The sequence below is a fragment of the Pteronotus mesoamericanus genome, unplaced genomic scaffold (assembly GCF_021234165.1).
Source record: "Pteronotus mesoamericanus isolate MK-2021 breed Mesoamerican mustached bat unplaced genomic scaffold, CSHL_Meso_final scaffold_36, whole genome shotgun sequence".
NCBI classification, from domain to species: domain Eukaryota; kingdom Metazoa; phylum Chordata; class Mammalia; order Chiroptera; family Mormoopidae; genus Pteronotus; species Pteronotus mesoamericanus.
Genome location: NW_026555313.1, coordinates 12,637,158 through 12,662,281, shown reverse-complemented (window position 1 = coordinate 12,662,281; position 25,124 = coordinate 12,637,158). Strand labels below are relative to the sequence as shown.

At 38.5% G+C, this 25,124-nt stretch overlaps 2 protein-coding genes across 2 annotated transcripts in view; one reads left to right on the top strand and one right to left on the bottom strand.

Moving 5' to 3' along the window:
* ATM (ATM serine/threonine kinase) overlaps nt 1-3,990 on the bottom strand; it is a 179,595-nt gene extending 175,605 nt beyond the window's left edge. Inside the window, exons 1-3 of the mRNA XM_054592505.1 lie at nt 3,783-3,990; nt 201-302; nt 4-116 (exon numbers count right to left, since the gene is read on the bottom strand). Of these exons, the coding sequence (XP_054448480.1) occupies nt 4-116; nt 201-272 (185 nt within the window). The 5' untranslated portion in view covers nt 273-302; nt 3,783-3,990. The remainder of the gene's footprint in view (nt 1-3; nt 117-200; nt 303-3,782) is intronic.
* Nucleotides 3,991-5,070: 1,080 nt separating this feature from the next.
* Nucleotides 5,071-25,124, top strand: part of LOC129086051 (protein NPAT) — a 64,488-nt gene continuing 44,434 nt past the window's right edge. Inside the window, exon 1 of the mRNA XM_054592558.1 lies at nt 5,071-5,332. Within this exon, the coding sequence (XP_054448533.1) occupies nt 5,269-5,332 (64 nt within the window). The 5' untranslated portion in view covers nt 5,071-5,268. The remainder of the gene's footprint in view (nt 5,333-25,124) is intronic.

Sequence of the window (25,124 nt, the reverse complement as noted above, 5' to 3'; positions counted from 1 at the left end):
TACCTAAAAACAGCATCCCAATTCAAGTATTTCCCTTGTTTGGAATCTGAATGCCGATCTAAATGTTGAATGGTTTCAGGATTCCGAATCAGACGCTTAAAGTTCTCAACCTCTTTCTGCAAATGAAAAAAAGAACGTAACAATGAGTTATTAATCACACACTGACTTCAAGGAAAGATTACATTTAAGTAATTTACTACCCTTCGTTCTGTGGCTTTATCATGTCCTAGTTGACGGCAGCAAATAAGCAGATCATCAAGTGCTAGACTCATGGTTCAGATTTTCAGCAAACACATCATTCCCTGTAAAAACAATACATATGTTAAATTATTTCAGACTGCGGTTAATAGTATATAGTTAGATCTAACTGTACAACTAGAGGCATACTGTGATCAAAGGAACAATGGTTTTTCTTAACATTTCCATAATTAAATGAGGTTTTCTTAGTGTATGTCACAACAAAGCTTCATCATGCAAATGTGTACTTTGTGTGCAGCAGCTAGATAAAAATAGGAAACGTGTAATTTACTTTATTGTTCTGGGACCTCTGCTAAGAAGCATGATGTTTAAGCTGAAATACAGAAATGAATGGAAGAGAGCCAGGCAAAGAATAAGGAAAAGAGCACTTATGGATTTAACAGTGACCATCTGAACTATTTAAAAGCAACCTTTCTATACGTAATGACTTACAGAGCTGTGCCAGAAGCTTAAAATGCTTGTTTTGGAATTGATATGCAGGAGGTTATCAGTTATTAAGCCTTGCCTAGAGCTTTCATCATAACTGGTTTTATGGTTCTCTTTTAATACATAAAAACAGAAGGAAAATGACAGTCCTATTCTGAAAGGAAATTGTATGCTACAATATCACTTACAAATGTCAAAGGTCAACTATATTTTACTGTGCCTTAATGCCATCGCAGTAGCCCTCCTCCATTTAGATTTTCTGATATAATCAAATCTTCCTTTGGTAATCTTTTAAAAAATCTTATATAAGAAAAGTATTTTAGTATTTCTGAACCTTTTTATAAAGAAGCTTCAGCCCTGGCTGGTGTGGCTCAGTGGACTGAGTACTGGCCTGAGAACCCAAAGGTGACTGCGATTCCCCAGTTCGGGCACAATGCCTGGGTTACGGGCTGGGTCCCCAACTGGGGGCATGCGAGAGGCAACAGATCATCTATGTATTTCTCACACATGGATGTTTCTTTACCACTCTTTCTCCCTCCCTTGCCCGCTCTCTAAAAATAATAAAATCTAAAATAATGTTTTAAATCTTCATTTGTTATACAATGTTAATAAACAAAGAAATATATATACACTTATGTCCATGATATCTACACATACATATATCTCAAGATGAAAAAAAATGGGAAAAATCTTTTTTCCCATCCATCTATATATGCTATGTATGTTTCTCTGCCCATGTTTAATCTCACAAAATCTTAAAAGTGGGAGGAAGTAAGAGACCACACCCAATCTTCCTAAAAGGAAAGAAATCCCTTCTAAAAAACTATTGCCCATTCTTTAAACACTCGCAATAAAAGCAAACTACCTAATAAGACTACCTAATTCACTGACAGCTCGAATTCTTCTCCACCTGTATTCATTGGTTGTTCTGACCCCTTCATCCTTATCACACCTCCTTTTCTCTACTGTGGGTAACAAGATGTTATTTACTTGGTAGTCTTTTTCATTTGATTGTATACTTCTTCAAAACAGAGCTCTCGTATTTATTTTTCCATCCCTAAAAGTTTTATCTAGGACTCTTCCCCCTTTTTGCTCAATCTTAGTTTAAAGTCCTTGTGATTGAATCAACAAGGAAAATAAAACACCTTAGCAATAGTCAAAGAACCATAAAAGTAGGCACCTTTACTCCTAAATACACTGAAGATGTTATTTATAATGTGAAAAAAATGCATGTTTACTATACACGTGACACTTCCAGGAAGAGGCAACTCTAAACTTTTTTAGCCTGTGGCTTTTCTGAACTTGTTTTTCTCCCCTTCCATTTTTCAAAGATCAATTACTTTCAAGAAAACAAAACATTTCAGTACTACATATATAAAAAGGAGGTGGTCATTCACCGATACATGCAACAATATTTACTGGGCAACTGCTGTGTTCAAGGTACTATGTTAGGGGGGTCTAGACTTATAATGAACCAAACAGACACAAATCGTACATTTGTGGAGTCATAACTAGTAGGACAGAGTGACAACAAACAAGTTCATGGATAAATCAATGCAAATTGTGATATATGACTCAAAGGAAACAAATATGCAATAATAGAAAGGATTATTTTTGATAAACTGTTAGGGAGCACATCTCAGAGCAGGTTACAATAAAGCCAAGATCTGAATGAACCAGTGCAAAACATAGAAAGAGTTGAAGAATATTTTAGGGAAGAAGACTAGCATAGCCTAAGGGGTCCTAAGAAGGACGAGCACATGGTATGTTGGAGGAACTAAAAACCAAAAGAACTAGAGAGTAGTCAGCTAGAGTTAACAGTGTCACTAGTTAAAGCTGAATTCAACTAATGCCTTAATTCAGAACGATCTAGGTTACACTCTCAAGATGCAACTAAATATTCATATTTTTTAAGTAATAGCCTCTGAATTGGTCATTACAATGGCGATTCCTTCGCAGAATTTGACAACGATGCCAAATCCCATCTTTCTGAATGTAGGTCTGCCCTTGGCATGCCGTTCTTTTCTAATGGTAAGAGTGCGGGGCTGTGTACTCAGATTGTACTGATGCTGCTATTTGTTGTATAACCTAGGGAAAGTTAGCTAATCTTTCTTAACCGCAGTCTTCTCAATGATAAAATTAAAAATAATACTAGCACCTATCTCAAATAGGTATTGTAAAGATTCACATACATGTTTAATAGTGTATGGAACATAAGAAATGCTCAATAAATTATCATTAGCCGTAATCACTACTCACACTTCTTTTCCGTTTCATAAGTTTAATGCTTCTTCCACCCAAAACTGTAAGAATATCCTTGTCTCCTTACTTCTCATTCTATGTTCTCCCACTGTGATTTCATCCATTCCTATGACTTCCGTATGTTGAAAATGCCCAAATTTATTTCACTCAATACCAAAGCTCACTTTCGAGTTTCAGGAACCTTCTACACTTTGTGCCTTTACACATTTTGTCTTCTCTGCAGAAGGATCCTACCACCCTCCAAGGCAATTTAACATTGTGAGGTCTCAGTACAAACTGAATTGATTCTCCCGGGCTCTTTCCACAGAACCTCATTGACCCCTCTATCATCACAGTATTCTTATCACCTGAACTTTTAACAGTCTTTTTACTTAATCTGTGCCTGGTAAAAACAGCAGCGAACGCTTTTGAACGCGCACCACAGGAAAGGATTACCACAAGATAGTACAGCCAGGTCACACAGACAACAGCGAGAATCTGAACACCTGCAGTGTGATTCCAGAGCCCACGATCTTAACCACGCGACAGTAGTTTAAACGTCAACGGATGCTCGCTGATTAATTATGAGAAGGGGAAAGTAGATATTAGTTATCTAGTAAACTGTGGACGCGCAGGAGGGCTCAGTTGAGGGCCTTTAGAATAAGGCTCGTGGCTAAATTAGCTAGGGGGCTGGGCAAGGGCCGGAGTGAACGAAGAGAACTGGAGTCCGCGAAAGACGAGGTGTCAAGAGGAGTGAGGGCCGCTCTAGAGGAGTCCCGAGACTGGATGTCTGAAGGCTGGGCCGAGAGGCTCGGAAACTACTGGATTTCCCGAGAGCATGGCTTCCGCGTCCTTACCGCGGAACTCCGACTGCAGAAGTGCAATCTCTTGAAAGGACAGAGGTTGCAGCCCAAATCGCCGCTCCAGTCTCCTCAGCCCGCGGCCGCCAACAGCTCCTGCACAGTATCCACGCACTATTCTTGCTTCCGGTTCAAACCTGGCGCGATCCCGCAGCGCCCGGCTCCACAGGAAGAAATAAGGCTGAGCGGCGCCTCCTGCACCCGCCCCCCTACCCCCGCACCGTCTGCCCATGCGCGTCATCTTCCCCGGATCTCCGCTCCAAGGCCTCGCTCCCCCAAAACACTGGGCAGTCTAAGGCCACGCGCCTGCGCCTTGCCCACCAATGGCGAGCGCCCGTGCGTTTGCTGCTCGCTCTCTGCCTCCGTCTCCTGGGCTTCCACCCCACCTCCTCGCCCCCTTCAACCTTACTCCAGCAAATATGAAGAAGGAAATGACGACAGTTTCGAGGAGAACGGAGGCGGGTTTCATTTCGGCGCCTTTCTTTCTCCCGCGGAAGCGATTGGCTGGCGTGAAGCGAAAGAGGCGGGACGAATTGCCGCGGGTTCAGTGCCGCCACTGGAACCGGGAGATGCGGCACAGTAGCTGCCGCTGTGTTGGCTTTTGCGGGAGCCTTGTCCCCTATAGCGATTCTATTTGCGGCTTCGATTATGTTGTTACCTTCGGATGTAGCCCGGCTGGTATTGGGTAAGCTCGAACGCGGGAGGGAGGAATATTGGACCAACTAAGCTGAGCGGAAGGACCTTTGGGGCCAAAGGTTTTTCCGAGGGTGGGGAAGCTTTGGGGGTTTGCTTCCCCGTCGACAACTTCAGCCTGGCGGTGACTCTTCTTAAACCCGAAGCTCGGGCAGCTAAGTCTTTTTGTGTGTGGATGGTCTCCTCAGAGGCTCCGAGGCGGGGAGTGGGGGGAGAGCTGAGGAAAAGCTCGGGTGGGACACCTGAGGCCCGGGTTTGGAGGGCAAGCCAGGCCTGCACACTTAATTGGGACCTTTGAGGGAGTGTTGTCTACGTGACGGAGGGACTGCGTGTTTTTCAACCTTGGGTGCACTTTCCCTTGTGAGGGCTGGGGCCAGAATAGGAAAAATGAGGACTTCCCCAGGCATCTAGCTTTGTGGAAAGACCTTCCTGACGCCCTTTTGATAACTCGCTTTCAGAACTACGAATTTGGGGCGCATGGTGTGTTCTTCCCTCTCCACCCACTGCAGAAAGCCCTGCAGTGTAGAGGTTTGAAATGCCAGTTGTATATTTTAAAACAGCAGCAATTCCAGGTTTTGGGGGGGGGGGGTTGTTTTTTTGATGAGCGGAAAACTTCACATGGGAAATGACTTTGACTTGACTTTCCTAGTTCTGGTTAGTTTTTCCTCAGTTTGTGGAGGCTTAGTTCCTCGGGCCAGTTGTCAAGGTGTATTGTCTGTGTGGAAAACAGGTTTTGCTATTGTTTGTACGCTGAAAGAGTGAGGATATAATTGCTGGGAGCGAGAGCCACATGAAAGTCAAAATTGGAGCAAATGACTTACAGGCATCATATGTGACATCCCTGAAAGTAAATGGTAAACATCTCTGTTGAAACTTCCCACAGTGTCTGCAGTCATTACTATTGTTAGAAAAATCCATTGTCTTATTTCTTTTTGCAATACCCAGCCCTGTCCAAAGAAATGATGATTGTGCACAGGCTTTTGATAGACACATTTTGCAGGAAATATTAGAGGGTAGTGGTTCCATCATACGTTTTCCGGGAACTAAGTTAATGGCTTAAGTTTAAGCTAATATTTTGTTAATGTTTGGCTCATCGTTAGCCCACTTTATCAGAATTGAGTACAATTAACCTGAATCTGTATCTGAGAAAAAGATATCTTGTAATTGTTATACTTATTAGGCTTACATGTAAAGCAATCCAAAGTAGACTGTCACAGCGTTCATGATACCATTGACGTACTTCATAGTTTCCCTCCATGCAGTGTTTGCTTAAGAATTTTTGAGTTTTGGCTGTTTGGTAATCCAGATGTGCTTCAGTAACCACAGTCCTCAGCAGGGTTTCTCATCCTTGGCACTGGTTTTTGGGGGTTTTTTGTTTGTTTGTTTTTTAAGATTTTATTTATTTTCAGAGAGAGGGGAGGGGAGGGAGGAAGAAGGAGAGCAACGTGAGTTGGCTGCCCTTCGAATGCCCCCAGTCAGGGACCTGGCCCACAACCCAGGCATGTGCCCTGACTAGGAATCGAACTGGTGACCTTTCAGTTCACAGGCCACTGAGCCACACCAGCCAGGGTTCATCCTTGGTACTGTTGATGTTTTGGGCCAGATAATTACTTATGGGGAACTGTCCTGTGCATTGTGGGATGTTTAGCAACATCGTGGGCCTCTATCCTTTAGCACTCCACTCCCCACCCCCATCCAGTTGTGACAACAAAAAATGTTGCTAGTGTTTTCCCTAGAGGACAAAATCACTCTCAGTTAAGAACTACTGGTCTTAAAAAAGCAATATAATTTTCTAACTGGAACAATTCACACCAGCTTGTGTGTCTGTCTTCCACACAAACCAGCTACTCTGCTTCCTACTTTATTTTAACCATCAGTAGAAACTCCAACCATTGTTTCTTATCCTAAACTAGTTTTTTGACATTGACATTCCATTTTGATTGCCACGTATCTTAGCAATATGTCTCCCATTACTTCTCTTTTGGACTTTGTCATTGCTTCTCAGATAATCTTGCAGTTCACCTTATTTACTGTTATAAAACAATCTGCCTACAGCATTCACACTACACCTCATATTCTTAAAGTTGAAAGTTAGCACGTAACACAAATTTCAAGTTGTGCAAAAGAATATCTAATAAATCTCCCCATGCTCAACTGCTCTTGCTTTTTTCATTTAGTATTACATATCTTGAAGCTTGTATCAGCACATAAATATCTACAATTATAAAACTCAGTGGCTTAAAATATTAACTTTTTATTATTCACTCATGATTCTTCTCATGCAAGTACTCCCCATATTCAGCCCATCTTTTTTGACTCCTTTTCTTCATAATGTTCTTTCAGCAAATCTTTGGGTGTCTGGTATGTTCCAGACACTGCCAACTGCTAATAGAGAATTTCTCCTCGTGGGGTTCACATAATTAAGATTTTTACCCTTACATATGCACGCAAACTAAATACTCCTACACCCCACCTCACATTCTGGCTAATAATCTGTCACCCTTTCACAAGTCAAATTTACTCAAAGAACAATAAATTCTACTTAGTTGCTCTACTTCCTTACCTACTTTTTGTTCAAAATACTGCACTGACTTTTGTACCTCGCTACACTTAAATAGCTGTTCCTACTCAGCTACAGCCAGCTGTTACCTTGTTGGAATTTCTTTAAATATTGCACAAGCCAAAATATGTCAATGTTGTTTATTGCTTCTGGATCACCAGTTTGGTTTTTATCAGTATGTCATTCAAAGTGCTCTGTGGAATTACCTTGCTTTATCTCAACTTCTCAACATCTGCCCTGTGCTTCAGGCATACCAAACTACTTGCAGTTTAACCAATTTACACTTTACCTTCTCTTCCCTTTGCCTGCAGTGTTTTTCACCCTGTCTTCCTAGTATTCTTACATTTATGGTTCAGGTCAAATGTAATCTCTGAAACCTCTTCCAGCAGGTATAGTTAGTACATTCTTCTTAAATGTTCCCACAGAATTGTACATTATTTCTGTTACACCCTTACCATGTTTTATTGTAGCTGGGTGTTTACATACCTTTTTTTAACATATGCAAATTTTAACTATTTTAGTGATTTCTAAGGTGTACAGCTGTGTGGCATTATTTATATTCACATTGTTGTGCAACCAACTTTTTTTCTAGAAATTTCTCTTTTTGTAATATTCACTGCTTTTAATCTGGGATTAATGGACAGGCTTCAAGGGTTCTGGGATCCCCTAAAACTGTCTGTAAAGGTTTATGTGCAAGTGGAGTGTTTTAAGTTCCTAAATAGGCTTGTTCTTTTCTCTATGAGTCAGCATCCCTTTAGGAAAATTGAAACCAATCTGAGTATTTAACATGAAGGGATTAAATGAGGGAATTGGTTACACTGGTGATAGGTAAGCTAAGAACAGCAGCTTAAGTGAGCCAACTCAGAGAGTAGCATTGACAGCTGAAAGCCACTGAGATGTTGAGAACAAGGAGTGATGAGGCAATTCAGAGGCTGCGTTCACTATGTGGAAGATGGAAAGTAGATTGTCTGGTAAGGGAGCAGTAGTCATAGTGAATCTCCAGCAAGGCAGAAAAGGAATGGGAGGGGGGAAAAAAAGTGTGGTTTCCAACTGCCCTTCAATCTTAACATGGGTAGTTCCCACTTATTATACCCAGCAAGTAGCCAGGTGACATGGAGCCTAGGAAACATTGCCTGTGTAGGGTCAGGTTTCCTGTCATACAGTGCAGAATAGGAGAAGGAGGAAGAATAGATTCAAAGGCAAACAGAACCAGGACTGGCACACCTCCTAAAAGGTCAAAAGCTACTGTTCTTATTCAACTTTATATCACTAAGACATTACGGATACTTAGTTCTTATTTACAGAAGTATAATTGTGATTATGGCATTTCCTTTTGTCTGCTTAATACTAGTCATTTGTTCAGATTCTGTATATTCATACTGTTATTTCTTATAATAATATTGTCATTACTGACAGTTACAACTTCTTATCATGTTTACTCATTCTGTCTTTTCAACTGTATCTTCACCTATTCTCTGTCATATACATAGTGCTTCATCCAACCTGGGCGTGTTCCCCAGACGTGCTCTTCATATGTTTTCCATCAACTTCTTTGGGATTCCACAGCCATCCTTCAAGACTCACCTCTTCCTTGAAATGTTGGAAATTTTCCCCAAGTCTGATAATACTTTCTCTAGCCCCTATCCTCCCGTGAAATAAGTCCTAGTATCTTACCACCTTTGCTTTATATTTGTGTATTTTTGGGTCCTGGTTAATCATAATTTGTTTATTAACAAAGACTTCATTATTTGTGGATGTAATAATACAAGACATCATAAGTTAAGTCTTCCCATAAATTATTTACGTTTTTTAGGATCATTAAACCACAAATTTTTCTGGGGAATTGTTAGGATATGTGAAAGATATTTTCAGGACAGAGGATTTTCTATCTCCTGCTTTCCTCATCAGGCACCTCGCTTTTTTTAACTTCCCTTTCTACGAGTAGGAAGAGAGGCCAGACTCTTGGCATCCCAGTTCCTAAAATTTGAATGCCCTTGATATATTTTAGAATTTTATCCTTCCTTTTCTTTTTCAGTTATGTCTCTCCCTCAGTCTATTTTGTCACTCATTACTACCTCCACTGAAAAGCAGGCAGAAGAAAGTATTGTGTTAAGGAAAAAGGAAATTCAGGCTTACTTTCTTATGTATTTGAACATCTTGGCCACTACATTTGCACAAAAGGTATGGTTATTTTATTCTAAAGTTACTTTCAGAAATAAGGAGAAACAATAATTAATAACTAATTTTAGCTGAGGAGTAATTACTTGTATTTTTATTGTAATAAAAGATAATTGGCCCTGGCTGGTGTGGCTCAGTGGATTGAGTGCCATCTTGTGAACCAAAAGGTTGCCAGTTTGATTCCCAGTCAGGGCACATGCCTGGGTTGCAGGCCAGGTCCCAGGTCCCAGGTTGGGAGTGTATGAGAGGCAACCTATGAATGTATCTCTCACACATCGATGTTTCTCTCCCTCTCCTTCTCCCTCCCTTCCCCTCTCTCTAAAATTAAGTAAATAAAATATTTTTCAAAGGTTTGATCTTGTTTGAATTTTCATTGTGACATTTGAAATTTAGAATGATTTGTACCTAAACGTCCCCTATTACTATAGTTGAGAATTGGTTACAATCAGGTACTTGATGATAAATAAGCTTTTTGAAGGCAGATAACTGGGTAACTATATCTATAAAATGATAAATGAACATGAATGTGGTCAACTCTTATTTTACCACATTATTTTAGAACTTCTGGGACAAGAGTAAAGCAAAATACATCAATCCTAATCTAAAATGGGAACTCTAGATTGCCCAAAGTGTAGTACGAACACTTGTTACAGAAGTGATCTAGATTTTTAACTGAGCCTTTTCTTAAGTATATGATATACAGAAGTGTAATGTCTTATATATCATAAACTGTATGATCTGTCATGATTGCTTTCCCAGCATATTCTAACACAAATGACCATATTTTCTGAGAAAGTTTAACTGTATATCACTACTGTGTATCACTACATTCTCTCTAGGGCAGTGTTAACCTTTATTATCACACCCTAAAGGAATACTTTTAGACTTTTTTTTCAAATTGCCCCTCCCATGTGAAATTTCAGTGTCACAAATATACTGCTTATATATTTTATGTATATCTATAATTTATGCGTTAAAAGAGCTGTATTTTCTGTTCCACTCTGTTCCCAGTACCAATTTTCAATGCCTTGAGGCTGTGTTACTCTTTTTGAGAGTGCCTGGTATTGGAAAAGTCAAATCTACTTTAAGGAATTAGATATCATACTACTACCTCTTAGAACTCCCAAGTGGTTATGAAAACATCTGGGATGATTAATAGTTTGGAAACTCTCCACCATGAAAAGAAACTGTTTATTTGGGGTTTTCAATTTAAATCTTAAAGCACATAAAAATCTCCAGCTGCCCCGATTCCTCTAATGGTTAGTACACATGTCAAATTTATATATTCATGAAATCCTCGTAGCACCTGACTTGCTCCAAATAATGTAACTGTCAGAAAGCCAACCATCTTAAAAATTATTTTCAACTAGCTATAGTTTTATAGGGTTTTATATTGAGTTGTTTGTGAAAAAGAAAAAAAGAAAAATAGCAATTTATCTTTTGATCTTTCACATCTGAGGTGATTTCACATTTTCAATAAAAGGGGGTAAATGAAGTAGTAGTATCTGAAAAGAAAAAGCTTTTTTTAAAATACTCACCCGAGGACATGTTTATTGATTTTAGAGAAAGAAAGACATCAATGTAAGAGGGAAACAATAGGTTACCTCTTATACATGCCCCAACCAGGGTTCAAACCCACAACCTTTTGGGGCGCAGGATGGCATTCCAACTAACAGACACTGGCCAGGGAGTTCTTTCTGGTTTGTAAGTGCTTTTTCATACTCCAAAGGACAAAGTCTTTGGTGTTTTATATGAATGTTTCCTTCTATAGCATTAGTTAGCAAGAAGTTGGAAAACTGATTGATCAGTGATAAGGAGAAAGCGGTGAATTGTTTCCCACATTCCAGCTAGGAATTTCCTAAAATAGGGTGACAATTTCCTTCCTTTTTCTTTTTATAACATTTACATATAGTGACTTCGTAGGATCACTCATTAGTTTTTTGAATTGTAGGGTCTGGTTAGTTAAACATACAGCTTCAGGTGAAAAGAGTACAACCTTATAATTTTAAACTTGGAATGGACCTTAGAAATAATTGCTTTAGTACAGCAGATCCTTGAATAACTTGTTTGGGTCAATGTTTTTTCATAATATTGATGGGATGCCAATTCTTAAACTACTGTTTATATCAATTAGCCTGTGGTAAAATTAGTTAACATTGTTTTGCTTAAAATCACAGAACCTACCAATTGGCTTAAAGTCACAGAACCTATTGATGATATTAAGTGGGGACTTAGTATAAATATTTATTGACTGTTACACCAGTACTGAAATACGTATACTACAAAGGCAAGTGTGGGGTTGGCCAAAAAGTTTCTTTAGTTTTTTTTTTAGTAAGATGGCTCTAGTAGTGCTTAGTTGTCTTTAACTTCATTTGAAACAATTTTGTTGACTGTAATGTGACATCTGTCATGTCAGCCTGCATTTTTTAAAATATTAAAATTGGTGAATTTTTGTGCAGCCATTTTAATATTGAAGATGAAAGAAGATATGCAACATTTTCAGCATATTATGCTTTATTCAAGAAAGGTAAAAATGCTGAAAAGCAAAAAAAAAAGATTTGTGCAGTGTATGGAGAAGATGTTGTGACTTATCAAACATTTCAAAAGTGGTTTGCAAAGTTTCTTGGTACTATTGACATTTTGACCAATTACTTCTTTACTGTGGGGCTGTCTTGTGCATGGGAAGATGTTTACCAGCGGCCCTGGCCTCTTCCCACAAGAAGCCAATAGCACGAGCTAGCCGGCATACTCAAAATATCCAAATCAATAAAATTACTGTTGAAAATTTAAAAAAATGTCTCTTTCAGGTTATGGAAAAAACTAAACAAACTTTTTGCACAACCCAGTATTAGGGAATCTAGCATCTGGTAATAGGAGTATAGTACCTAATGAGAGGATTGAAAAAAATAATTCTCTGAGGAAGTGATAGCTACACTAGACCTGAAGAATGAGTAGAAATTAGCTATGTTAGGAAAAAATAAAGCTGCCCAAGCAAAATGAAAAAAGTATACAGTGGCCTTGAAATAAGAGCAGTTTATTTGCAGAATTGAAAGACCAGTTTGGCTAGGCGACATGGAATAACCAGACATAAGGCTAAAGAGGAAATTAGGATGCAAAACAAGTAGAACCTCATGACATGGATTTACGAGTTAGTAAGATATTTTATCATTGAGATATTTACAGAAAGTGTAAAATGTATTTCTTTTTAGTATATTCACAATATATTGCAGTCACCAGTATCTTAATTGCAGAACATTTCCATTATTCCAACAGAAACCCCATGCCTGTTAATAGTCAAATCCAATTATCCTCTTTACCCATCCTCGCAACCACTAACATACTTTCTGTCTCTGTTGATATTCTGGACATTTTATGTAAATGGAATTATATAATATGTGGACTTTTACATTGGACTTTTTAGAGATTTTATTTATTTATGTTTAGAGGGAGGGAAAAGGAGGGAGAAACAGAGGGAGAGAAACATTGGTAGCTTGCCTGTTACGTGCCCCCAACCAGTGACCTTTCAGTTTGCAGGATGATACCCAACCCACTAAGCTATACCAGTCAGGGCTGTGTCTGATTTCTGTAACTTAATGTCTTCAAGATTCGTCCATGTTGTAGTAAGTACACATAGTTAAATCCTCTTTATGCCTAGATAATGTTCCATTTTATGGATATATCACATTTTTTTCCCATTCACTGATGGACATTTACGATGTTTTCACTTTTTGACTATTACAAAAAATGCTACTATGAACATTAATGTACAAGTTTTGTTTGGACCTATAATTTTTATGTTCTTAGATATGTATCTAAGAGTGGACTTGGTAGGTCATATGCTAATTCTCTCTAAAATTTTTAATGTGCAAAGTGTTATTCCAAAATGATTTTACCATTTTTACTATGCCACTAACAATATATGAGGTTTCCAGATTATTCACATTTTAGCAGTACAGTCCCCAACCTAAGATGCTTGGTTTTATGATTTTTCCACTTTATGATGGTACTTTGAATTTTGAATTTTGATCTTTTCCCTGACTTGAAATAAGCGGTACTATACTCTGTTGTTGACTGGGACATGCCGCAGCGGTGAACTGCATGTCCCAGTCAACATGATCACAAGGATAAACAACCAGGAAGTACAGAGTACTGTGTTGCCAGCTTATTTTGGATATTGTGTTTGTGTTTTAACATCCTGTGTCTCTATGAAACACCTATCCGTATCTCCAGCTTCTGAGGAGAAGGGAAGGTACCTACTCTTGAGATGAAATTTACCTCACATTTAAAGTAGCCTGAGCTAACTATGATGTTTGATGGGTTAGGTGTATTAAATGCATCTTCAGCTTAGAACATTTTCAAATTAATACGGGTTTTTTGGGGCATAACCTTATTGTGGGGAGGATCTGTACTTACAACTGTCTGTCTTTTAAATCTAGCTATTCTATTGAATATAAAGTGATTATAGCTCATTGTGGTTTGGTTTTACATTTTCCTAATGACAATGAAGTTGAGCCTCTTTTCGTGTGCTGATAAGTGTCTATCTCTTTTGGAGAAAGGCCTATTCAAGCCTTTGCTCCTTTTTTACTATTGTAAGAATTCTTTATATATTCTGGATTCTAAACTCAGATGTAAGATTTGCAAATTTTTTTTCCATTCTGTTTCCTGTTTGTCTTAATTACTTTTTTTAATTGCTCAAATACATCTGTCTCCATTTTCCCACCACCACTTTCCCTTGCCCTACCCACCACCACCTCCCACTCTCAATCCTTTCCCACTTTGGCTTTGTCAGTGGGTCCTTTATACAAGTTCCTTGATTTGACCCTTCTTTTCCCCCTTAACCCCCGGGCTCCCTCGTTCCCTCTCATTACTGTTGGTTTGTTTTTTCTTTCAGTGTTGCTGGTTATATTTTCCTTGTTTGTTTGTTTTGTTGATTAGGTTCCACTTATACGTGAAGTCATTTGGTATTTGTCTTTCATCCCCTGGCTTATTTCACTTAGCATAGTGCTCTCCACTTCCATCCATGCTTTGTAACGAAGGGTAGTAGCTCCTTCTTTCTTTCTGCTGTGTAGTATTCTGTTGTGTAAATGTACCATAATTTTTTGATCCACTCATTCATTGATGGGCACTTAGGTTGCTTCCAGCACTTGGCTATTGTAAATTGTGCTGCTATGAACATTGAGGCGCATAGGCTCTCTTGAATTGGTGTTTTGGAATTCTTAGGTTATAATTTCAGCAGTGGAATTGCTGGGTCAAAAGGCAGTTCCATTTTTAACTTTTTGAGGAAATTCCACACTGCTTTCCACAATGGCTGCACCAATCTGCACTTCCACCAACAGTGTACTAGGGTTCCCTTTTCTCCACAACCTCGCCAGCACTTGTTGTTTGTTGATTGGTTTATCATGGCCATTCTGACGGATGTGAAGTGCTATCTTGTGGTTTTAATTTGCATTTCTCTGATAGCTAGTGATGCTGAGCATCCTTTCATATGTCTCTGGGCCCTCTGTATGTCCTCCTTGGAGAAGTGTCTGTCCAGGTCCTTTGCCCATTTTTTCATTGAATTGTTTATGTTCCTGGAGTGGAGTCGTGTGAGTTCTTTATATATTTTGGAGATTAAACCCTTTTCCGAGGTATAATTGGCAAATATATTTTCCCATATGGTTGGTTCCCTTTTCATTTTGCAGATGTTTTCTTCAGTCTTGCAGAAGCTGTCTATTTTAATGAACATGATACCAGCACAGAAATAATGAAGTAGATCGATGAAATAAAATGAGCATTCTAGAAACAAATGTATATATCTGTCTAAAAATGGAATTTATGTATGATTAAATTGATATTTCAAATCAATGGAGAAAATAAGGCTTATTCAACAAATTAAGTGCATGGACCACCATTACTTGAAATAAAACAAATATAGAACCCTATTTCACTAATTATACAAAAAACATTCAGATGAGTTAAAAATCAATATCTAAAATATAAGGAGTTTTAGGAAAATAATATTTTTCTTATCCTGAAGCAAAATACTCAAACCGAGAAGCTATAAAGTAAAATATTGACAACATGACTATATTAAACATTTAAGACTATACAGTAATATATGAAAAACTTTAAATGATAAGTGATAGAATAGGAAAGTATTTGCAACACATCTAAAAAAGGGTTAATGTGGAGGAGTTTTTTTTGTTTTTGTTTTTTTGTTGTTGTTTTTTTTAGGGAAAAAATTCTACAAACATTTAATCAAAAAATGGATAAAGAATTCCAAAATGTCATTTAAAACTTTTTAAAAATAATAGAAATAGGCAAGAAATATACAAAAACAGGTTTAGCTTCAACAAATAATAAAAACAATTAAAATAACATCATTGTCACAATCAGATTAATAAGTATTAAAAATATTGGTAAATCAAGTATTGGTGACTGAAAAGAACTACGTATTCATAGACTCTTTTTCTTCATCTTCTTAAAGCAGTTCCTATGGGGGACTTCAGTCTGTGAAGCCCCCCAATTCTCCGTGATGGTAGAGAGCGTCGTTCCAGATACCGATTGCCTGTCAAGGAAAGGGGAAGGTGATTTTCCCTCAGGAGAATGCCCCAAGCCCTTGTGCTCAATGGCTTTTATTGAGAGGGTTACAAGCAGGGGGATAGGTAGCAGGAATTTATAAGTAATCTAACTACATAAGTAACTTAAACATACAGAGAATAGGTGATGTTTAAAGAAGACAGTGGCAGGAACACACCAAATTGCTTGGGTCCTAGATGATCAAACATTATGGCACCAGGTGGGATTTGGGTCAGGGTCCAGGAATTTTGTAAATTTCTTTCCCAACCTTGAGCTGGTTAGCTAGTATAAGATTAACAGAGCTTGAGGGAGAAACAAAGCATGCTTCAAGGAGTATAATTTACTTATAGGCCTGATTTCCCCCAGTGGCCCTCAGAGTTGTTATTGGGTCCTGCCTATCAACCACATTAGCAGTGTTCTGGCCAAGTCTTACAGTTCCTCTCCCAGGCCCCAGCTTGTGTGGGACTACAGTCCCTGATGCCACTAAAAGTGGTCCCCTACTAGTGCCTTTATCTTATTTTGCAATGGTGGTTAGATGGGGGTGTATTTTAGCCTTCTTTTGCCTGGGAAACTCCTTATTTTGCCTTCCATTTTAATTGAGAGCCTTGCTGGGTAGAGCAGTCTTGGTTGCAGGCCTTTGCTTTTCATGACTTGGAATATTTCTTGCCACTCCCTTCTGGCTTGCAGTGTTTCTGTTGAGAAGTCAGCTGCTAGCCATATCGGAGCTCCCTTGTATGTTATTACCTCCTCCCTGACTGCCTTTAGAATTCTTTTTGTCTTTGATATTAACATTTTAATGATGATTTGTCTTGGGGTGGGCCTCATTGGGTTCCTGTTGACTGGGACCCTCTGTGCTTCCTGAACTCATGTGACTTTTTCTCTCCTACGATTAGGGAGGCTTTCCATCATTACTTTTTCAAATACATTCTCTTTCTCTTGCTCCTCCTCTTCTCCTTCTGGTATCCCTATTATACAGATATGATTTCGTTACACGTGTCCTGCATTTCCCTCAATGCCTCTTCATTTTATTTTATTCTTTTTTTATTTTCTTGCTCTTTCTGGGAGCTTTCTTCTACCTTATCCTCCAGGTTGCTGATTGTATCCTCTGCTTCCAGCCTGCTTTTGATTCCTTCTACTGCGTTTTTCAACTCAGAAATTGTATTCTTCATTTCCTTGTCTCTAATTGATAGTTTCTATGTTTTCTTTCATGCTGGTATAGTTTGCAGTAAGTTCCTCATCATTTCCCTATTGTTTTTTGTAGTTCTCTCTGAGCTCACTGAGGTCACTGAGCGTCCTTAGAACCATTGTTGTGAACTCAATATCTGACAGTTTACTTGCCTCTATTTCATTTAGTTCTCTTTGTGGGGATTCCTCCTTTTCCTTCGACTGGGGAGAGTTTCTTTGTCTTCCCATTATTTGTGAGGCGCTTTTGTTGTTGTTGTTCTTGTTGTTTTTGCTTCTGCTTCTTAAATTGATCTGTCATGATTTCCTGACTTTGTCTTGTGAACTTCTTTGATGGGAGAGCTATTTTTTCTTTCTGGATCTGCCTCTGATGATGTCTGATGTTAACCCCTTCTGATCTTAGGCAGTCTCTTTGAGACTTGCAGGCATCTACTGCCTGTGGCTGTCTCCTTCAGTTGTTAATCTAGTCACCCTGCACTCAGCAGTCAGGCGTAGGCACCACAGGGCAGGGTAGAGTTCCTCTTAGGGGTGGCATTATTGTGTCCTCTCACACTTATGCCGCTCAGGGGAGTGGTCTGCCTGAGCCAGATCACTGCTGCCGTATGGGGGAGGAGTCAATAACAGGATCCTGCCAGTTACTCTCTCAGTTATCTCCCCAAAGCCTCTGTCTTCAGACTCTCCTCAAGTGTCTCTAGACCACTCTGTTCCCCCTTTTAGCCAAGGAACTACTATTTGTGGCTGCTGCTCTCTACTCAGCCATCAGGCTTTAACACCAACTGGCCAGGGCAGAGTCCCTCCTGGGGGTGGGGCTATTGTGTCTTCTCACACTGCTGCCATATCGGGGGTGAGTCAGCACTGGGATGCCGCTGGATACTCTCTCAGTTCTCTCCCCAAAACCTCCTTCCCCAGTCTCTCCTCAGGCATCTCTAACCCATTTTTCCCCCACCTTTGCCAGAGACCAGGGTAAGTTGCAGTTAGGTTGTGCTAAATCTGATTCTTCTGTCTGTCCAAGGTTATAAGGCTCCTCTCTCACTATTGTTCAGTTGTTGTTCCAGATGATTTCTCTACAGTTTAGTGGTAATTCCAGATTGTTCCTGTTAGGAGGTGAGTGTGACTTCCATTCACTCCTCCACTATCTTGAATTCTCCTTATTACTTTCTTATTATAAAGAAGAGAGCACAAAAGTTTTTAATTTTATATTTTTTATTGCTTTTACTTTTTTAATTAAATGAATCCACAGCCTCTGCTAATATCACCTTTAGTTATTTCTTTTTTTATTGTGTTTTTTTCCATTGCTATTTAACCCTCTTATAATTCCCTCCCCCCAGCAATCACCACAATGTTGTTTATGTCCGTGAACTCTTTTTCCTTTTTGCTTGATATCTCCACCCCCTAAACCCCCCTCCACGTAGCTGTCATCTTGCTCTTTATGAGTTTGTTTTGCTTTTAAGTTTCTTTTGTTCATTAGAATCCACATGTGAGTTTAATCATGTGGTATTTTAATTTCTATGACTGGCTTATTTCTTGCTTACTTGTTCTTTACATGTCATATCTAAAAAATCATTGCATAATCCAAGGTCAAAAGTAAACATTTACACCTGTGTTTTTTTCTAAGTGTTTTATAGTTTTAGCTTCTACATTCATTGCATGTTAATTTTTGTATTCAGTGTTCGGTAAGGTTCTAACTTCATTCTTTTGCATGTGGCCATGCAGTTGTCCTAGCACCAGTTGTTGAAAAGACTGTAATTCTTTTCCCCGATTTGACTGACTTGGAAATCTTTGAAAAATCATTTGACCATAAATGTCTGGGCTCTTAATTCTCTTCCACTGATTTGTGTCTGTTGCCATGCCAGTAACATATTACCTTGATTACTTTTGCTGTGTATGTTTTAGAATGAGTGAGTGTGACTCTTCCACCTTTTTCATTTTCAAGATTGCTTTGGATACTCTGGTTCCCTGGTCTTTCTGTGTGTATTTCAGGACCAGTTGGTTAATTTCTGCATAAAAGATAGATTTAAAGAAAAAAAAATTTTAATCCTCACCTGAAGATGTTTATTGATTTTACAGAGAGAAAGTAGAAAAAGAGATAAATATATATATGTATATATACCTATATTGATGTGAGAGAGAAACATCAATTGGTTGCCTCACATATGTACTCTGACTGGGGATTGAACCCACAACCTTTTGGTGCACAAGACGACACTCCAACTTACTGAGCCATGCAGCCAAGGCAGAAAAGGTAGATTTTGACAGGTATTGTGCTACTGCATAGATCAACTTCAGGAGTATTAACATCTTAACAGAATTTTATGATTATGAATAACAATGCCTTTCCATTTAGTTTTCTTTAATGTTTTCTAGTGGTGTTTTCTGCTTTTTAATATAGTCTTATACTTTTGTTGAACTTACTCCTATTTTTTTCTTTTTGATGCTATTATAAATGGAATTGTATTCTTAATTTTATTTTCAGATTGTTTATTGCAAGTGTATTGAAATAAAAATCATATTTGTATATTCATCGTATATCCTGAAGCTTTACTGATATCACTTACTGGCTTTAATAATTTTTCTCTGTGTGTGCATGGATTCCTTAAAGATTTTTATATAAACTCCTGGCTAGTGTGGCTCAGTGGGTTGAGCACTGGCCTCACTAAGTGACCACAGGGTCGCAGGTTTGATTCCCAGTCAGTACACATGCCTGGGCTGCAGGCCAGATCCCCAGTTGGGGTGTGCAAGAGGCAACCACACATTGATGTTTCTCTCCCTCTTTCCCTTCCTTCCTATCTAAAAATAAAATGTTTAAAAAATTTTTACATAGAACTTTTATGTTACCTGTAAATAGAGATATTCAATTCTTTCCTTTTAGTCTGGATGCTTTTTGTTTCAGTCTTGTTAGTAATTACCAGGCCTGAACTTTCAGTTCATTTTTGCACAGAAGTGGCAAGAACAGACATCCTTGTCTTGTCCTTGGTCCTATGGAGAAAGCTTTGAGTCTTTAACCGTTAAGTATGATGTTGGTGTGGGACTTTGTGCATGCCTTTACTCTCTTAAAGTCATTGCCTTTTAGTATTTTTAATGTGAAAGTGTTTTGTAGTTTGTTAGTAGACTTTTCTGCATCTGCTGAGATGATAGTGTTTTTTTAACCTTTATTTTATTAATGTAATATTTTACACTGATTTATTTTTGTTTTATGGAACTAACATTGCATTTCTAGCAAAATCTTATACGGTTATTGTGCATAGTTACTTTTGAATGGTACTGGGTTTAGCTGGAGTTTTATTCAAGAGGCTGGCATAGATAAACTCAGTATTTGGAAGCTCCCTCAACCACATCAAAATTACAACTAAATTATAGAATACCATTATTTATAACCATCTGAAATAGCTGAACAGAACACCTACACTGAAGACATAAAGAAGAAAAAGGTAGGCGGGGCAGACACATGGAATAGACTGGTCCCACAGTTGCATGTGGCAGTTAAAATTTGGAAAGGATCTCTCAGCTGTGGAGGTCCCCATTAGGAGAAAGAGGTCCCAGCCCCACCTCAGAACTCTCAGCCTGGGGTTCCTGTGCTGGCAAGAGAAGTCCCCATAACTTCTGGCTGTAAAAATTAGCGAGGATTGTAGCTGAGTGAGACAAGAGGACTGCTGGAGTCCTGATCGTTCCTCTTAAAGACCCTGCACATGGACTTACGGAGAGTCACTCGCTCAGAACTCCAGCACTGGGCAGCAGCTTTGAAAGACACCAGGGACATAATGGGAAGGAACTGAATTGCTTGGCTTCAGGGTCAAGGCTGAACAGGCAGCTTTCTCCTAGACAGAAGTGTGGTGGAAGACCTTGTTCCTTTGCTGAGCCCTTTCCCACAGGGGCTAGAGGCAGGTGTTATATCTGTGTCTCCATCAACCTCACTAACACTGTTTGGCCTGCCCTGGCGATTCCCTGAAACCTGCACCAATCAAGTTGTGGACCCACCCAAGCCATTTTCAGTGGCTTTCTATACAAATGCCTTCTCTTGCCTCATGCTTTGGACTTCTCTAAAATCTCTCAAACAAAGCAGCATCTGGCCTCTGCATACCCAGTACCTCTTGCTAAGGGGCCTCAAGCCTGGCAGTAGCAGCAGCAGGCCATTGTTGGTAGCTTGGCCTCTCCTGGGCATCTCCAGGCCCAGCAAAAGCAGCAGCCATCAGCATCTGCTCTATAGCTTTTGCTTGCTGGCCCCCGGCAAGGCACAGGCTGTGGCTGACCTTGTATCTCCCAGAAGGCCCCAGAACCAGTGCACCTGGTGGAGAACGGCAGACCATGCCAGATTACCACCCTACCACCTCCACAAGCTAAATATTCAAGGGATGGACTCAACGGACACCAAAGCCCCACTGAAGCAAGTCCTCCTCTGCAGAGTTGGCCCCTGCAGAGAAGCTCCTCCTTTGTAGTCACAGCTTGTCCTCACAGCTGATTGGCCTGGGGGCCAGTCCCTCCCATTGATAAGCCAATAGCAGTCAAGGATCAACTATAACAAGAGAGTGCCACACGGCGGGGGGCACCCCAGAGTTCCGAGCATGGGTGACTGGGGAGGCTATGCCTCTAGGCTCTGTAGGACATCTATTACATAAGGCCACTGTACCAAGTCCGGGAGATATAGCAGCTCTACCTAATTCATAGAAACAAGCACTAAGAAGCAACTAAAATGAGACAAAGAAACAGTACCCAAATGAAAGATCAGGAGAAGTCTCTAGAAAAGGAGTTAAATGAAATGGAGGCAAGCAAATTACCAGATACAGAGTTCAAAACAATGGTTATAAGAATGCTCAAGAAACTTAGAATTTCAACAGCATAAAAAAGGATGTGGAAACCCTAAAATAAATAAATAAATAAATAACCAGAAATGAAGGATCAACTACGGAAGATCCACAGTAGACTGGATGAAGCAAAAATCAAATCAAGGATTTGGAATATAAGGAAGCAGAAAACACCCGATTAGAACAGGAAAAAGGCAAAAAATATCCCCCCAAAATGAGATTATTGTAAGAAGCCTCTGAGGCAATGTCAAGTGTACCAACATTTGCATGATGGGGGTGCCAGAAGGAGAACAGAGAGAGCAAGTAATTGAAAACCTATTTTCAAAAATAATGACAGCCACTTTCCTAACCTGGTGAAAGAAATAAAGATACACATCCAGGAAGCGCAGAGTCCCAAACAAGAAGAACCCAGAGAGGCCCATAAGAAGACATATCATAATTAAAATGTCAAAGGTTAAAGACAAAGAAAGACTCTTAAAGGCAGCAAGGGAAAAGCAGTTATCTGTAAGGAAGCTCCCATAAGATTGTAAGCTGACTTCTCAATAGAAACTTTACAGGCCAGAAAAGGCTGGCGCAAAATAGTCAAAGTGATGATAAGCAAGGAAGGACTTCCAAGATTACTCTACCCAGCAAAGCTATCATTTAGAATCAAAGGACAGATGAAGAGCTTCCCAGACAAAAAGCAAAAGAGGCTCATCACTACCAAACCAGTATTACAAGAATTGTTAGAGGGTCTTCTTTAAAAAGAAGGAAAAAACATTAAATATGAATAATAAGTCAACATAAAAATCTTATTTGCAACAGCAGGCATGGACTTAAAAGGTATTATGCTAAATAAAATAAGTCAGTCACAGAGAAATACTTAAGGATTTTATTTATATGTGGAATGTAAAGGACAATATAAATGAATAAACAAATAGAAACACCAGCAGATACAGAGAACAGATTGATGGTTTTTAGAGGGGAGGTCTATCGGGGGACTGGGTGAAAAAGGTGGAGGTATTGAGAAGTAAAGATTGGTAGTTACGAAATAGCCATGGGGATGATATACAGTACTAGGAATTATACTCAGTAATATTGTAATAACTATTTATGGTGCCAGTTATATACTAGAAAATCAGGGGGACCACTTTGTAAAGTGTGATTGTCTAACCACTGTGCTATATACCTGAAAGTAACACGAACTGATACTGAGTGTAAAAAAATTAAGAATGTTATTGGACCCTGGCTGGTGAGGCTCAGTGGATTGAGCGCCGGCCTGCAAACCAAAGGGTCACAGGTTCAATTCCCAGTCAGGGCACGTGCCTGGATTGCAGGCCAGGTCCCCAGTACGGGGCATACAAGAGACAGCCACACATTGATGTTTCTCTCCCTCTTTTTCTCCCTCCCTTGCCCTCTATCTAAAAAATAAAATCTTTAAGAAGAAAAAGAATGTTACTGGATTTAGTTTTATAGAATTTTATTGAAAATAATTATATCTGCTTTTACATGAGTGACATAATGTGTCATTTTCTTGTGATGTCTTTGGTTTTATTATTTACTTATTTTTTTTCTTTGTCTGGTTTTCATATCAGGTTATTATTAGCCTCAGAGAATGAAAAGGGAAGTATTCTCTTTTAAGAATTTGTGAAACATTGGTTTGATTCTTTTTTTAATGTTTGCTAGTATTCACCAGTGAGGCCATTTGATCCTAGGCCTTTTTGTGAAAAGTTTCTTTATTAGTTCAATCTACTTATTTGTTTTAGTTCTGTTCAGATTTCTTATTTCTTCTTGACTCAATTTAGCTAGTTTGCGCCTTTCTAGAAATTATCCATTTCACCTAGGTTCACTAAATTGTTGACATAGAACTGTCCATAATACCTTTCTAATCTGATTTATTTCTGTAAGTTTGATAGTATTGTCTCTTCTTTCATTTCTGATTGTGGTAATTTAAGTCCTCTCTTTTTATTTCTTTGGTTAATCTAGCTAAATATTTGTCTTTTTTTGTTAATCTTTTCAGAGGACTAACTTTTGGTTTCATTGATTTTTCTTTGTTTTATTCTCTGTTTCACTTTTTTCCCCTCTAATAACCATTATTTCCTTTTCCTTCTTTGAGTTTAGCATGCTGTTTTACTAGTTTCTACTAGTGGTCAGATATGTTATTGATTAGATATTTTCATCATTTTAATACTAATATTTACAACTGTAAATATACCTACCACTAAGAACTGCTTTAACTGCAACCCATATATTTTAGATTGGAATGATGTGTTTTTGTTTTCATTTATCTCAAAACACTTTCCATTTTCTTACGATTTATTCTTTTACACTTTGGTTATTTAGGGAAATGTTTAATTTTCACTTGTTTGTGAATTTTTCATATTTCTTATTAATTTCATTTCACTGTAGTCAGTATACTCTGTATAATTTCTATCTTTATAAATTTTTTCAGACTTGTTTTGTGTCCTAATAATGGTTTATCTTGAAAATTGTTTATGTGTTCTTGAGAAGAACATATATTCTGTTGTTGAGTGAATAGATGTCTGTTAGGTCTAGTTAGTTTATAATGTCCAGGTCTTCCATTTCTTTCTTGATCTTCTCTCTAGCTGTGTATTACTCAAAATGGGATATTGAAGTATATAACTTTTATTGTTGAATTACTTATTTCTCCCTGCACTTCTTTTAATTTCTGCTTTATGTTTTCAGGGCCTCTGTTGTTAGGCACACATACGCTTGTAATTCTGATATCTTCGTCAGTGGTAACAGTGTTTGTGTTAATGCCTTCTTTGTCTGACATGGTATAGCCTCTCCAGTTCTCATTTGGTTACTGTGCAAATGTTACTTTTATTTCCATCCTTTGATTTTTAGCCCATTTCAGTCTTTGACTCTAGATTTGTCTATCATCTATTATTTAAAACATAATTGGAGTATGTGTTTCATCTGTTCTTTGAATCACTACCTTTTGATTGAGCATTTAATCCCATTACCATTTAATGTAATTATTGATGAAGTGTGCATTTCATCTGCCAGTTAGGTATGCGTCAGTCTATATACCTGATGCCATCATTCTCCTCTTCTTTTTATATTACTGCCTGTTTTGTATTACTGTACTTTTTCTTGTATAATGCAAACTTTTTGCTCTAGTTTTTGAGGGAAAAATAAGGATACACATTATTCATGGGTAGTACAAATTTCTTATCTTTATGTGTTTTTAATCCTTTTATTTATGCTTATGTGTTAAAAGTGTAACTTTAGAAAGCAATAACAATACCTGTGTGTAAAATAATACCCTGGAATTCAGTAATCAGTTTTATATATAAATTAAAAATTGAGTTAAAAATTTAAGTGAAAGATTTTGTTTTTCCTGAAAGTTTGGGCCAAAAATGTGGG